The 15,697-nt window shown below is 46.7% G+C and overlaps 2 protein-coding genes across 2 annotated transcripts in view; one reads left to right on the top strand and one right to left on the bottom strand.

The window, feature by feature from the left end:
- LOC143793069 (kyphoscoliosis peptidase-like) overlaps nucleotides 1-4,182 on the top strand; it is an 83,063-nt gene extending 78,881 nt beyond the window's left edge. The window contains exon 6 of the mRNA XM_077279681.1: nucleotides 1,862-4,182. Within this exon, the coding sequence (XP_077135796.1) occupies nucleotides 1,862-3,213 (1,352 nt within the window). The 3' untranslated portion in view covers nucleotides 3,214-4,182. The remainder of the gene's footprint in view (nucleotides 1-1,861) is intronic.
- A 4,126-nt stretch (nucleotides 4,183-8,308) lies between these two features.
- The window catches only part of DNAAF9 (dynein axonemal assembly factor 9), a 117,280-nt gene continuing 109,891 nt past the window's right edge, over nucleotides 8,309-15,697 (bottom strand). The window contains exons 35-37 of the mRNA XM_077280307.1: nucleotides 15,557-15,622; nucleotides 14,821-14,914; nucleotides 8,309-14,287 (exon numbers count right to left, since the gene is read on the bottom strand). Coding sequence (XP_077136422.1) covers nucleotides 14,175-14,287; nucleotides 14,821-14,914; nucleotides 15,557-15,622 — 273 coding nt within the window. The 3' untranslated portion in view covers nucleotides 8,309-14,174. The remainder of the gene's footprint in view (nucleotides 14,288-14,820; nucleotides 14,915-15,556; nucleotides 15,623-15,697) is intronic.

Below are 15,697 nucleotides of genomic sequence, written 5' to 3'. Positions count from 1 at the left end.
CTCCTCACTGGACACCAGGTCACCTTCCTCTACTCCATCCCACTGGACACCAGGTCACCTTTCTATAACCCCCAGTGTACACCAGGCCGCCTTCCTATACTCCATCCCCACTGGACACCAGGTCGCCTTCCTATACCCCATCCCCACTGGACACCAGGTCACCTTCCTCTACCCCTTCCCACTGGACACCAGGTCACCTTTCTATAACCCCCAGTGTACACCAGGTCGCCTTCCTATACTCTATCCCCACTGGACACCAGGTCACCTTCCTCTATCCCCTCCTCACTGGACACCAGGTCACCTTTCTATAACCCCCAGTGTACACCAGGTGACCTTGCTATATCCCCTCCTCACTGGACACCAGGTCGCCTTCCTCTATCCCCTCCTCACTGGACACCAGGTCACCTTTCTATAACCCCCAGTGTACACCAGGTGACCTTGCTATACCCCATCCCCACTGGACACCAGGTCACCTTCCTCTATCCCCTCTTCACTGGACACCAGGTCACCTTCCTCTATCCCCTCCTCACTGGACACCAGGTCGCCTTCCTATACCCCATCCCCACTGGACACCAGGTCATCTTCCTCTATCCCCTCCTCACTGGACACCAGGTCACCTTTCTATACCCCCAGTGTACACCAGGTGACCTTGCTATATCCCCTCCCCACTGGACACCAGGTCGCCTTCCTCTATCCCCTCCCCACTGGACACCAGGTCGCCTTCCTCTATCCCCTCCTCACTGGACACCAGGTCGCCTTCATCTATCCCCTCCTCACTGGACACCAGGTCACCTTCCTCTATCCCCTCCCCACTGGACACCAGGTCGCCTTCCTCTATCCCCTCCTCACTGGACACCAGGTCACCTTCCTCTATCCCCTCCTCACTGGACACCAGGTCACCTTTCTATACCCCCCAGGGTACACCAGGTGACCTTGCTATACCCCCTCCTTACTGGATACCAGGTCGCCTTCCTATACCCCATCCCCACTGGACACCAGGTCACCTTCGATAGTGCCCCGCTCACTAGATGCCAAGTGTCTACACATTCTTTGATGATACATTTCTATATGTGATTCACATCAGACAATGTCAGACACCATACAGTATATTATTTCCTAATCCCCCTAGAAAACCAGGAATATTAATTTGTCACCCCTTAATTTCAGCATGTTAGGCCACAAGATATTATATGTTACCCATAAACCATCCTAGACCTCCAGAAATGTTACATTCTGCCCTTAAATAACCCGACTGCATGAGTAATAATAACTCCTGAACGCCTCTAGACCACCAGGGACAAATCTACTCTTTTAACCACTTCAGGCCATAATAGAATAGTAAGCATTAACCCTTAAACCTGCTGGTTTAAGTCTATTACCGGGTTTCCAGGATATTATGGCAGATATTTTCTTGACAGTGGCTGGATCTAGGTCAGCAGTCCTTGTTCTTATCTCTAACACCCTCACCCAGCAAGAACACGATGCCGGGCTCACCTCTGCCCATTAATGTGCCAACCCGGCCATCTCATTACATTATTGTGCACGCCGGCGGGAGAATATGGCAAATCTATTTTGGATTTAATCCCTTCTTAAATATTTTCCGAAGACTCCTCATCAGTTTAGGAACTCTGCTTGCTGACAGTGAATGGACAAGTTGATGGTTTGGAATCAGATATTCACCGAACTGTCCTTTTCTAGTCCTGCGCCCAAAGGTGCTGGGTCAGGAACCAGAGAGGCAGCGGAGATGCACTGTAGCAAAGTAACTGAGTGCTCTCCGGTGTCAGTAGGACTCATGTTCAGAAGATTTCATAGGTTTTACACAATTTTTAATAATTTTTTTTTTACCCTTCTCTCAATACAGAAGACGGCGAAGTCAAAATTTCACTCGGCTGCTCACACCCAAGGGAATATAGCTATAAGATTTACCAGCTCTTCGATAACAGCAGGACTTTGGTAGAAAAGACTTTCGGTATACTGAGCATCCAAGAGACTCTCATGACCCTACGCGTTTTTCCCCCTTGGCATGGACAGTACGAGCTCATGATATTTGCCAGACCCGTTGACGCTGAATATCCGTATAAATGGGTGTGCTCCTATCAAATTGACTGTCCTCGGCCAAAAACTTTTCTAAAGCTGCCGGAAAATCCATATCACTTTTGGGGACTAAATTACAAAGCAAAAAAATGTGGGGTCATCAGCTACAACTCTGGTGAGGAGCTTGGGGTCAACGGCTACAATTCTGGTGAGGATCTTATCATGGCGGACACCAGCTCACCCAAGGTTATATTTAAGACATCCAGACCCCTGGTGGCAACCTTTCAACTAGCCCACCCAGAGATGTCGGAGGTTTTCAGTAAGAAATGTCTGGTCTCGCAGATGGAGGACAACCAGCTTGGATGTTGCCTTCTCTTGCCGTTCCTTGGATACTACAGATTGTCCCTGTTTGTTAAAGACCTGGAAATGGAGAACTTTCAGAACGTGGCTAATGTTCTAATAAAATGTAAGACCGCAATAAACCATAATGAACTCTTCCCACCCAATCTCAGCGTTCACTGTGGACCCGGAAGCAATTCAAGACGTCACGGTCTCACCAACCCAAGCCACACTTCTCCGATCATCACGACAACTACCGGGAAATGTAACATCACCTTCCATACCTTGTGGGACTTGGACTTATATCCCCTTTTAGAAAATGGTAAAGTAGTGAACGGCTTGTGCTCCCTGGACAGGCACTGCTTCCTCACCCATCTGGACCGTAAGATCAGCTTGACCGTTCATCTTCCAGAGTCGGGACGTTACAAGCTGAGCATTTTTACGAGACGCCAAGATGTCCAAGAACCTCAGGAGTTTTCACATGCTTGTGACTATGTCATCGACTGCTACTCCAACAAGAGCCTGCCACCCTTCCCGAAAGTGTACACTGCATGGGGCCATGGCTGCGCCTTACTGCAGCCAAGGGTTGGGCTCCTTCCCATTGAAAGCTGGGAGACCTTCAGAGTGAGAATTCCTGGTGCTTGTAAGGTCCTCGTCATTGGTCCCGTGAAGGCAGAACTTCAGCTAACCAAGAACAAGATCTGGGAGGGGAAGGTTTTCACGGGCGCCGCCGGCTCTGTTATTAAAATAGCTGTGAAAGTGACGCCCAACGCCGCCACAATGGACATAGTCATGTCATTTATTACCGAAAACGAGAAATTCGATACGACTTCTGGGTAACAAACGTGGAAAAAATTAAGACACCATAAAAATATACCTTATGTTAATGTGTCCTGTGTGGCATTGGGGTAGATTTTATCATTGGGGCCCCTCCAATCATCTGATTGCCGCAGGTCTGGCATCATAATCCCTGAGAGCCAAAGGGTCCAGTTTTTGGAATAAATCATCATGGGTTGGGTCCACAGAAGAATAAAAGCTGCTTTTTACTACCGTGGGTCATAGAGGGCGATGCCAATGCCGAAAGATCATACGACAGAGAGCGCCATGGATCCAAGAAGAAAACCATCAGTAATTGCCAATCGGGGGCCATTAGAAGGAGCGTTACCCATTTACCATATTCGAATATCAGTCAAACCTCAAATATCTCATCGCTAAGTAATAAAGATGAGACAAAAATGGTAAAAATATATATATTTTTTCTGTCTTTCAGCCTGTAAGTTCCATAATTAGTAAAAATTAAATATAAACTTCAACACTTATAATAAAAGCGAACAAGACATTGCTTCTGAAGTGCAACTTCAATGGGTCAGCCCGTGGGCAGCTATCTCCTCCATGCTTTACACTGCAGCGCTTCCTATACAGCTTATGTAGGGGTATGTCCCAATAGAGCACATTTCAGTTACAGATAGATGAATCGAGGGGCTGAGTTTCTGTAAGGATCGGGGGTGCACATTTATATAAATGGTCTGAAGACTCGAGGATGTGATGAGGATAGACCTCCTGCTGTGAAATAAATATTCCCTTATCAGATTCAGTTTTTTATTGTCCCTTTTTTCCTGGACTTAATTAAGGTGATCTCTTAAAGGATATGAAAACCTTGGGGGACTTTTTTTTTACTTAAATGCTTGTATTTTAGGCTAAAATCAGCTCAGGATGGAACTGATCCGCAGGGGATTAACCCTTTATTCTCTGCAGGATTTCTACACACCTGACCATATAGGAACTGCTGCAGATGAACATATCACGAGAATGGCGATAATTCCTGCAAGTTCCAATACGGCTTGACCGGTGCTTGGGTAATAAATGAAATGCTGATATTTGTTAAAGTTCCGCCTCCTTCTCCACATTAGATCCAGGTCAGGAGGCTAGAAAATATGGTTACTACTATCAGGGCCGCCAACCAAATTTTCGTGGGCCCTGGGCGAAAGAGTCTCAGTGGGCTGCTTCAACACATACCATAATTCATATTGCACAGGTACGGCAGAGAAATATAAGTATAGAGTAATGCCAAAGATTGCACTGACTTCTTACATTACATGAGTGATATCAAAAGCGCAGAAACCGGACAGTATAGTCCTCTGTACAGTATTATTGGCACCACATAGTCCTCCATACAGTATTATTAGCACCACATAGTCCTCCAAATAGCATTATGTGCACCACATAGTCCTCCAAATAGCATTATGTGCACCACATAGTCCTCTGTACAATATTATGGACACAACATAGTCCTCCATACAGTATTATGGGCACCACATAGTCCTCCATACATTATTATGCACACCACAGTCCTCCATACAGTATTATGTTCACAACCTAGCCCTCCATACAGTATTATGGACACCACATAGTCCTCCAAATAGTATTATGTGCACCACATAGTCCTCCATACAGTATTATGGGCACCACATAGTCCTCGATACAGAATTATGTGCACTACATAGTCCTCCATACAATATTATGGGCACCACATAGTCAGCCATACAGTATTATATTATGTGCAACATATAGTCCTCCAAACAGAATTATGGGCACCATATAGTCTTGAATACAGTATTATGTGCCCCATATATCACTCCATACAGTATAATGTACCCATACAGTTGGGTTCAAAAGATTACATACCCAGCTGAATTTTTGCTTTCTTGGCATTTTTTTCAGACAATATGGATGATAACACCAAAACTTTTTCTCCACTCATGATTAGTGGTTGAAGCCATTTATTGTCAAACTACTGTGTTTTCTCTTTTTAAATCACGATGACAGCCCAAAACATCCAAATGACCCTGATCACATACCCCATTTCTTAATACCGTGTATTGCCCCTCTAACATTAATGAGAGCTTGAAGTCTTTTGTGGTAGTTGTGCATGAGGTTCTTTATTTTCTCAGATGGTAAAGCTGCCCGCTCTTCTTGGCAAAAAGCCTCCAGTTCCTGTAAATTCCTGGGCTGTCTAGCATGAACTGCGCGCTTGAGATCTCCCCAGAGTGGCTCAATGATATTTAGGTCAGGAGACTGAGATGGCCACTCCAGATAAAGTTTTGGTGTTATCATTCATATTCTCTGAAAAAAGGCCAAGAAGGCAAAAATTCTGCAGAGGTATGTAAACTTTTCAGCACAACTGTATATTGCTCCATACAGTATATAATAAAATATAATGCAGAGCAGAACCTCTGCTCATGAAGCCATGTCGGATCTTATGGCCTCTGCTCCTCGTATAACCTAGGGCTTAGAAATCCATAATTCCACATCTCTGCTTGCTGTCAGTGAATAACAGCATTAACAATTATAAGCAATCGGCAAAAGGTGCAGCTTGCACAGGAGGGGACTTGTTGCAATGTTTCATCTCTTTGGTACATCTGGGTCTCCTTAAATTTCAAAGAAAATCAGAGAGCTAAGGAGGTAGAACGTGGCCCCGTGTAATTGCTATGGGCACCTCATAGAAAAATATCACTGTTTGCATGAGGCCAAATATGGAAAATCCGCAGCGCGTACCGGCTGATCGCAAAAGCAAGGGCTATCCGAGACCACCTCCGCTTAACCCTTTAGATGCCATGTTCAGTAGAAACCGCCGCAGATGTCTGATAGATGAGGGTCCCACCGCTATGACCAGCATTCAGCGTGGAAATAGAGCCCACTGGAAATGGAGGAAACGCAGAGGCCATGAATGCATCTGGTTCTGACAACGGCCGGGCTCTCTCCCCAGCCTGGCCGGGCGCTCTCCCCCTGGTTGGCCAGGTGCTCTCCCCCCTGTTCAGCTGGTCGCTTTCCCCCTGCTCGGCCGGTCGCTCTCCACCTGGTCGGCCGGCCGCTCTCCCCCTGGTCGGCCAGGAGCTCTCCCCCTGGTCGGCCAGGAGCTCTCCCCCTGTTCGGACAGTCGCTTTCCCCCTGCTCGGCCGGTCGCTCTCCACCTGGTCGGCTGGACGCTCTCCCCCTGGTCGGCCAGGTGCTCTCCCCCTGTTCAGCTGGTCGCTTTCCCCCTGGTCGGCCGGGCACTCTCCCCGTTTGTCCGGTCATTTTCCCCCTGCTCAGCCGGTCGCTCTCCACCTGCCCGGCCGGGCACTCTCCCCCTGGTCGGCCAGACGCTCTCCCCCTGGTCGGCCAGATGCTCTCTTCCTGGTGGGCCGGGCGCTCTCCCCATGGTCGGCTGTGCGCTCTCCCCCTGGTCGGCCAGACGCTCTCCCCCTGGTCGGCCAGATGCTCTCTTCCTGGTGGGCTGGGCGCTCTCCCCATGGTCGGCTGTGCGCTCTCCCCCTGGTGGGCCGGGCGCTCTCCCCCCAGGTCGGCCGGGAGCTCTCCCCCTCATCAGCCGGGTTCACACTTTGCATATTTGGGGCAGATATATAAACCTGCATTTACAGCATTTATGCATAAAACATCCAGGCACATATTCAGCATTTTTTCCTACATCTTTATGTGTTTTATTATTGCAAAAACACAAAAGAATGGAACCAATCAATGAAAGAACAATGGACTTAGGGTCCGTTATTGTAATAAATGGTTAGAATCCCGCAAAAGCTGGTTTCCATGATTAAGATTTAAAAAAAAAAAAAAATCACCAAAGCCCAAATTTTGCACCAAAATAAGCCAGCAACCTGTGGACTAAGTGGACTGGATTAAGTTATAAATAATCCACTTTACTGGTAGTAAAAAGTACTGAAATACTGCAGAGGATAATACCCGCACCAAATCTGCAAAGTGTGAACACCAATATGAAGGCAAGAAAATAACAAGGAACATTTAGGGACGATGTTATTTATGGGATCAGTTCAACTCTCTAGGAAAACCAGGACGAAAATAAACCCATCCCTATCGCAGGGGCTTAATGATGAGGATCAGGGGCACTGCCAGGGCCGCAGGGATCAATCACCCTGCACATTTCCCACATCACCCATCACTCATCTGCACCGGGACACTGCGCTCCACAGAGCCTGACCGCTGATAACATCACACACGAGCCAAAGTATTAATAGGACGGGGAATGGGTGACGCCTCAGTGCCAGGGACCGAGCCAGGAGATAAGAGGACAGTCCGGGGCTGAGGACGGAATCATCACACACTGCGCCCGATATCACCTCTGATATCCAAAATCCAAAAGAACAAATTCATTTACTTTCTGGGTTATTTTACCATCTTTAGATTTCTTCTGGAGATTTGTCAGATCAAATCCGGGGTCCGAGGGGAATCATCAAATGTCAAACTAAGACTAAACGGCACAAGCTGAAGAATGGCATGAAAGATATTGGTATAATTGTAACATTTTTATAACAGGCAGCATTACAGTAGTTATATTCTTGTACATAGGGGGCAGTATTATAGTAGTTATATTCTTGTACATAGGGGGCAGTATTATAGTAGTTATATTCTTGTAAATAGGGGCAGTATTATAGTAGTTATATTCTTGTACATAGGATCAGTATTATAGTAGTTATATTCTTGTACATAGGAGCAGTATTATAGAAGTTATATTCTTGTACATAGGGGGCAGTATTATAGTAGTTATATTCTTGTAAATAGGGGCAGTATTATAGTAGTTATATTCTTGTACATAGGATCAGTATTATAGTAGTTATATTCTTGTACATAGGGGCAGTAGTATAGTAGTTATATTCTTGTACATGGGGACAGTATTATAGTAGTTATATTCTTGTAAATAGGGGCAGTATTATAGTAGTTATATTCTTGTACATAGGGGCAGTATTATAGTAGTTATATTCTTGTACATAGGAGCAGTATTATAGAAGTTATATTCTTGTACATAGGGGGCAGTATTATAGTAGTTATATTCTTGTACATAGGAGCAGTATTATAGTAGTTATATTCTTGTAAATAGGGGCAGTATTATAGATAAGAAAAGACATGCAGGACACAAAAACAGACGTAAAATACTTTATTGTTATCTAGCAATACATTGGAGTTAAGTGTAAAAATCAGATTTGCACAACGGCAAGTAAAAACATTAAAAGTAATACAAAAATAAATGGAAACATTTCTCTATACTAAGTCGTAATAAATACAATAGTTATAGCAAAAGCTGCAATCACTCGGTTCAGTTTTACTGAAGTTACAGTAGTGTCTGTGGACGAGAGTAAAAACACCTTAAAAAAATCAAGTAAAACAGTAAAATCCAACAAAAAGAAACAAAACAAAATAAAGTGAATTTGGCACGGTGTGGAGGGAGAGCTCGGCGCGTCGGCGCCTCTCGGTGGTGGCCAGACTGGAGCTACATCTCACTAGTGCTCTGAGGTAAAGTAATTAATAATAAATCTCTAAGTCACAGTTTTTCATCTCTGAAGATTTTCCCTTTTTGTGAATACCGGCGGGTATCCGACAACGTGGACAAATGTGCAAAACAATAGAAGGAAAAGAAAAATCAGGAACCTTTCTTGGGACGGTTACGCTCCGCACCGCGCTCCTCCGGTCGTGTTTATGGCAGGCTTTCAGAATCGGAGAGCGCAGACGCTCTGCGCCGACGCCATTTTTTGTGCATTTATATATAGAATTTTTTATTTTTTTTAGTAGGAAGGAAAGAGCAAGATCCCAGAGACGGGCGGCGCTTCATGTCGGCCTGAGCCGGATTCGCACCCTGGCTCCACTTCTGAATATTGTACACATCATATATGAATTCAGTATAGTGCTCCTTCTTGAAATCACGCCTTGTGCTCCAGTCACATCCAAAGCTGCAACAAATCATTTTCATATTGCCTCCTAAACAAATTGCTGCAATAGGGTATGCACTAGTCACATACAAATCTGCAGCCGCCATCTCCCACCTCACCTTCCCTTATATTATTGCTTTGCGGGGCTGACATGGGGCGCAGCATTTTGCATGCAGCTTTAGATGTGATTAGAGTGCAGGTTATCATTAAGTCACAGTATGTGACTCCAGAACACTTACGGGAGAATTAAATCACCTTCCAAAAAGTGGTGCCATAAAGACTCTGGGAGAAGCTTTGGGTGTAACCGCCCCGTGTGCCCCTATAACTTCAGCAATCTTGACGCAGTCACTCTGTGATAGACACACAAGCTGCCGGAGGTGAAGGTCAGCGAAGCGAGGAAACTCCTTGAGGACGCTACGTGCGGCCAGGTGCCGGCGACCACCTTGGTCGCGCGGTATAATGGCACTTCATTCATTCAGTCGTTTTACCGCGGCGGGATCCCTGCGCACCAACGTCACACGGGAACCTCCGCCGCGTTCTTACAGTATCTGCAATACTTAAAAAAGAAAATAGAAAAGTTCCGTTTTTTCCCCTGGATCCGTCCCAGGCCATTATCCAGAACCCGAAACTTCAGTCCCCAAAGAGTTTTTTTTTTCTTAAACTTTTTTTTTTATTGTTTTTTAAAATTCCTATAACATATAGAACGTGCTGGAAACGAACAAAAAAAAGGGATGGCACGAGCGAGTTTTATATCCTTTCACCAGCGCCGTTAACCCCTTAAATTGCGGGGTGTTGGGGGAGGGGAATAGGTTGGATTTGGTAGGTGCGGCTCACAGGCTGATGTGCGGTGATTGGAAGGCACGGCCGTCTCACCCGGACTAGCACCGTCACAGTCTGACAATTTATCACAAAATAATCTCTATATATATATGAGGTAAGCAGGCGGACACGCCGCCGCCGGCTGCTCAGGGGAAGTACCCGTCTGGTGAAAGGACTTCAACACGATGCCGGGCGCACTCCACCACATGGGGGTTGTGTCCCTTTAATAAACCAGCTGTGTGCTCATCATTAATAGCATACCCCGCTGCCTGCCTGGAGCGCAGGAGCTCGTGATGGTGCCCCGCGATGCAGTGCAGGCGCCCCCCACGATGCAGTGCAGGCGCCCCCCGTGATACACTGCAGGCGCCCTCCACGATGCAGTGCAGGCGCACCTCCCGCGATACACTGCAGGTGTACCACGATGCAGTGCAGGCGCCCCCCATGATACAGTGCAGGCGAACCTCCCTCGATACACTGCGGCGCCCCCCACGATGCAGTGCAGGCGCACCTCCCGCGATACACCGCAGGCACCGGGTTACTGCTCTATCCAGACGATTAGATAAATAAAATATATATATATATATCCAAACGTCCTTGTATAAAACAATCAGCGAGCTAAGGATTAAAATTAGCATTTTTTGAGTTGATGGAGACACCTCCTATACAATCCGTGTCTCCAAAAGTAAACTACACATCTCTATTCTACGTCAGTATGGCTTTCACAAAGCAAAATATCCTCCTGGAGGGACCAGCAGTGCGAACGCAGAGCGACGAGATGCCAGGACTCCGCTAAGGCTGCCGCCATAAGCCTAGACTCAGCGGCAGTATGTCATAACGACTCTGTGCTCATTTCATTTTCTAACGCTTCCCCTTTAAGTTGTAGCACCTCAAGTTGCCAGGCAACCACTTAACTTCCTGTCTGAGTGACTACTTTTTTTACTACATGGAGCTGCAGTGGTCACAGGAAAGTCTCTCTGCTGTACAGACGACTGCCTCTCTATGCTGCACTGGCGGGTTTAGTTTTGTAGTTCAGGGAAACCCTTACTAGAACCCACGCTTTCAACAACCACAGTCAAGGCGGCAACAAACTGACCATCCACAGCCAAGGCGGCGACCAGCTGACCAACCACAGCCAACATGACGAGCAGCTGACCAACCACAGCCAAGGCGACGACCAGCTGACCAACCACAGCCAATACGACGACCAGCTGACCAAGCACAGCCAAGGCGGCAACCAGCTGACCAAGCACAGCCAAGGCGGCAACCAGCTGACCAAGCACAGCCAAGGCGACGACCAGTTGACCAACCACAGCCAAGGCGGCGACCAGCTGGCCAACCACAGCCAAGGCGGCGACCAGCTGACCAACCACAGCCAAGGCGGCGACTAGCTGACCAACCACAGCCAAGGCGGCGACCATCTGACCAACCACAGCCAAGGCGGCAACCAGCTGACCAACCACAGCCAAGGCGGCGACCAGCTGGCCAACCACAGCCAAGGCGGCGACCAGCTGACCAACCACAGCCAAGGCAGTGACCAGCTGACCAACCACAGCCAAGGCAGCCACCAGCTGACCAACCACAGCCAAGGCAGCGACCAGCTGACCAATCATAGCCAAGGCAGCCACCAGCTGACCAACCACAGCCAAGGCAGCGGCCGACCAACCGACCACAGCCAAGGTAGCGATCGACTGATCACAGCCAAGGTGGCGACCGGCCGACCAACCACCGCAAGAGCGACAGGCCTGCCAACCACAGCCAAGGCATCAACAGGCCGACTGACCGCAGCTAGAGCGGTGGCACACTGACATACCACAGACAGGGCGGTGACGGATGGACCAACTGACCGACACCAAGGCGGCGACCTGCTGACCCGACCACAGTCAAACTGGAGACCAGTCGAAGAAAAGGCGGAGACCGGCCGGCCGAGAGCAGCAAGGATGGCACCCCCTTTAAGCAAGAGAAGACAAAGACACTGTGACACATACTGGCATACCTGCTCCATTAATCTAGCCTGTACCATACCTCCAGGCAAGGTGCCAGTCGAGGATGGTGAGGTGTACCGCTAACCAATACCAGGTTTTTTTATGACCACTTTACGTTCCGGAAATGCGATCACCTCGATTACACAAATTTTTACAGATTAAATTAATGATCACCACTGAAGAAATCAAGTGATGCCAAACTCCAACCGGTTGGGTTCTGGCCTTGGAATTCCAATATTTTTGGCTGGGTACATGTTCTACAATTTCCATGTCCTGTCAATAGTCCGGCATCGCCTGCTAATCCCTCTCCGTTCTCAGAGGCACTGTCCATGCATAGATACATCACATATCTCTGGTTACTCGATGGTTAAGACATGGCAGCTCGTTCTCTGACAAGTCAGCATGATCGGCCCCCGAGAAACAAATCAGTAACAGGTCTAATTCTACGTCACGACACACGATTTTATCTCACGTCTCAATGTATAAACGTGGTAGTAATAATGGTAGGAGCCGGGGCTCCAGATATAACAAAAAGGAAGAAAGGAGTCACCAGGACAATCCTACTGGATGGGAGCCATGTTTACGGAGGCCGTGGCCACAGCAATGCTAGGAAAATGAAGGGGAAGAATGTCAGGTTATGCGTCAAAATAGTTTGTAGTGTTAAACAGAGCAATTTATGGCTTCTAGTGACTTTATTAGGGAGGTGTCACAAAACAGTGTTGCTCCCCTTTTTCAAGCAAGTAGAACTGCCTCTTTGTCTAATTACATCCCAATTAGCTAAAGCTCACATGTGCCCCAAGTGATGGTCCCGGGTCATGTTTAGGAAAGGCAAGAAACTCGTCTTAAGAGGTAAAGCCTGAGGGAAATTCTAAATTATTTCCTCCTTATATGAAAGATCTTTGATATGTTAAAGCATACCACCACTGTGCCTTTTGATTTAGGGTATGTTCACATGTGGCTTTTGCTGCTTATTTCACCGTGACTTTTGCCATGACACAGGTCATGCTGCTCAACTACATTTAAGTGTAATACAGGTGAGTGGGGTGAACCTTGCACCCACTACGGTACCAGAACAATCAAATGACAAAAAGTCAGAACCAGTTGGATTTTTTGCTTGTTGGGGTACCCTAGAGCTCACAATGCGCCCCCACACACCTGTATTATGCTATAATGTGACAGCTGCACCTGTGTCACGAGCAAAACAAAAAAAGTTGTTTTTTGCCGCCTGTAGCCATGGAAACATATAGGTCTGCATAAGAACTGTAAAGCAGATATGGTAGGTTTTCAATGTTGCTTAATTTTTATTTTGGATGCACACTGGCCTCCTCTGCTCCACATTAGGATTGGTACATTGGAGTGTTTCGCTCACTGCATCTATGGCTTCAGGGGCTCAACAAAAATCTGCACGCGTAAGGATGTGCACCCCACAATAACATGCGGCAGGTAGCCATGGTGGGGGTGTAAATGTAGTGGATCATTGGCAATGAATCACATGGGGTGGGGTGATATGTAAATGCTCTTCCCATTTTATGGCTGCCTCCACCGCCGTTGTACAGAAAGTTAAAGTAACATAAATGTTTCCCTCATATTGCTGGTTTGGAATGGCTTATAAAATCCTTTTATAAAAAGTCCCTCAATACTGAAACATGAAACTTACGCAATGATAAGTCTTCAGGGGGCAGCAGGACCCCAGAATAATTGTTTTCCATGGAGGTGACTGTGCAATCCCAACTGACAAATAGTCTCTATTGTTTTTTGCATGCAGAGAGATTGATGCACATATTAAGGCGGTCTTTGTGGTCACCATAATGGCTGATTGCAGCTCTTGTGATACAGCCAATGCTGCAGCCTAAAATTGAGCGTCCCGATAATTGGAGACGATCGCTCGTTACCGGGCGCAGCCTTCTGGAGTCAGAATGCGAGAAGTGAATGGAGATTTCATACGTTTCTTCATTCACCATCGATGCCTGACTCGCTAATGGTCGGTTCACGTGACCTGCCGGTGGCTAAAGCAGATGGTAGACGCGGCCTGAACCGGTGACTAAGTGGCTCATTACAACGGCTCATGGCCGCCGCGCTCTTGTGAACAGACGTAACACATAAGGTGCACATTGATTTACAAGCTCCCCCTTCCTCCCCGGACATGAAGCAGATTGTGGGAGAAGACTAATGGCATATAAACAGGAGGGAGAAGCGGCTCACAGATGGTCATTGTGGCTCTACCGTCACTTCACTAATGGCCCGGGATGGAGAACGCTACATCAAGGCGACGGCGCAGCGCTCACAGCTTCTGCCCGAAGACGTCGTAGTACTCCTGCTGCTCCAGATCCCGGTTGTGCCGCTCGATCTCTTTGTTCGCCTCAATAACGTAATCGTATATGAATTGATCCATTACTGAGGGCCAGGAGTTAAGGGCCAAGTCTGAGGAACGTAACGAGAAATGCTCCATATGTAACCGAATGGTCCTCCATGTCAGGACCGTCCTAAGGGAGTCATCAGGGCCATACACTGATGAATTAGGGGAGCAGACACGTGGCACCCCACTGATGAGGGTCCGGAGCTTCTGCAGCAGCCGGATGTGCAACATTCACTGCGTAGTGGATGCTCTCAGCTCACATTGAAGTGAATAGGAGCTGAGGAGCAGTACCAGAGCATGGCCACTACATAGTGTGCAGAGCTGCGGCTGATGGTGGGAGGTGTCGGACCCCCAACAATCTCATACTGATGGCCTATCTTATAGATACATGATCAGTATCAAAGCCCCGATATAAACCCCCACCACCTCCATATACAAAGCAAAGCAAGTGGCCATTCAGGAAAGGCCAATTCTGCAGGGTCCCTCTGTAATTGGTAACTGGGCCCCAATATGGCTGATAACCATCCCTGTCTCTGAGGATAACCCTCATCATCATCATGCACAAGGATACGTGGGTGGTGATCCATCTTCTCTCCAAGAAAATTCACAAACTGGGTTCCATTGTAAAAATATCCTTCAGGAAGAGGATCCAGGTGTCGCTTCACCTGCAGGGGACAACCAGATACGAGCGAGACAGAGATGTGAGAAAGAAAGAGAAAAAGAGAGATAAAAAAGGAAAGTGCAAAAGAAAAAAAAGAGATCAAGAAAGAAAGCAAAAAAAGAAAGAAAAAGAAAGAAAGCAAAAAAGAATGAGCAAAAAAAAGTGAAAAAAGAAAGAAAAAAAAAAAAAAGAGAGAAAAATAAATAGTGATCAGGAAAGAAAGCAAAAAAAATAAAGAAAAAGAATTTAAAAAAGAAAGAAAAAGCAAAAAAAGAATGAGAAGAAAAATAAACAGTGATTGAGAAAGAAAACAGAAAAAGAAAGCAAAAATGAAAGAGAAAAAAGTGAGAAAGAAAAAAAGACAGCGAAAAAGAAAAATGAAAAGAAAAGAAAGAAGAGTGGAAGAAAAAAAGACAGAAAACAAAAAAAGAGAAGGAAAAAAGGGATAAAAAGAGTAAAATAGAAAACTGAAAAAGAAAGAACAAGTAAGACAAAGAGAGGAAAAGAACAGAAAGCGGAAAAATAGACAAAAATAAAGAAATATAAAATAAAAGAGAAAAAAAAACAAAATAGAAAAAAGAAAGAAAGAGAGCAAAGAGGGACATGTCTGGTAATAGGCGGCCATGCGGCAGACACGGCGTCTTACATGGATGCTCCGGATCTCCTGGACGGACAATGACCTTCTTGTTCTTGGAGGCATTCTCTGCGGTTTCTACATGACAGTGAGCACAGGGTCCGGGATGATTATTGTGTCTGGTTATCTATTGTAGTGGTTATTTCGGGGGTC

This window comes from Ranitomeya variabilis, chromosome 1, assembly GCF_051348905.1.
Source record: "Ranitomeya variabilis isolate aRanVar5 chromosome 1, aRanVar5.hap1, whole genome shotgun sequence".
NCBI lineage: Eukaryota > Metazoa > Chordata > Amphibia > Anura > Dendrobatidae > Ranitomeya > Ranitomeya variabilis.
Note: the sequence above shows the minus strand (reverse complement) of the source record. Positions and strands in the feature narration are given on the sequence as shown.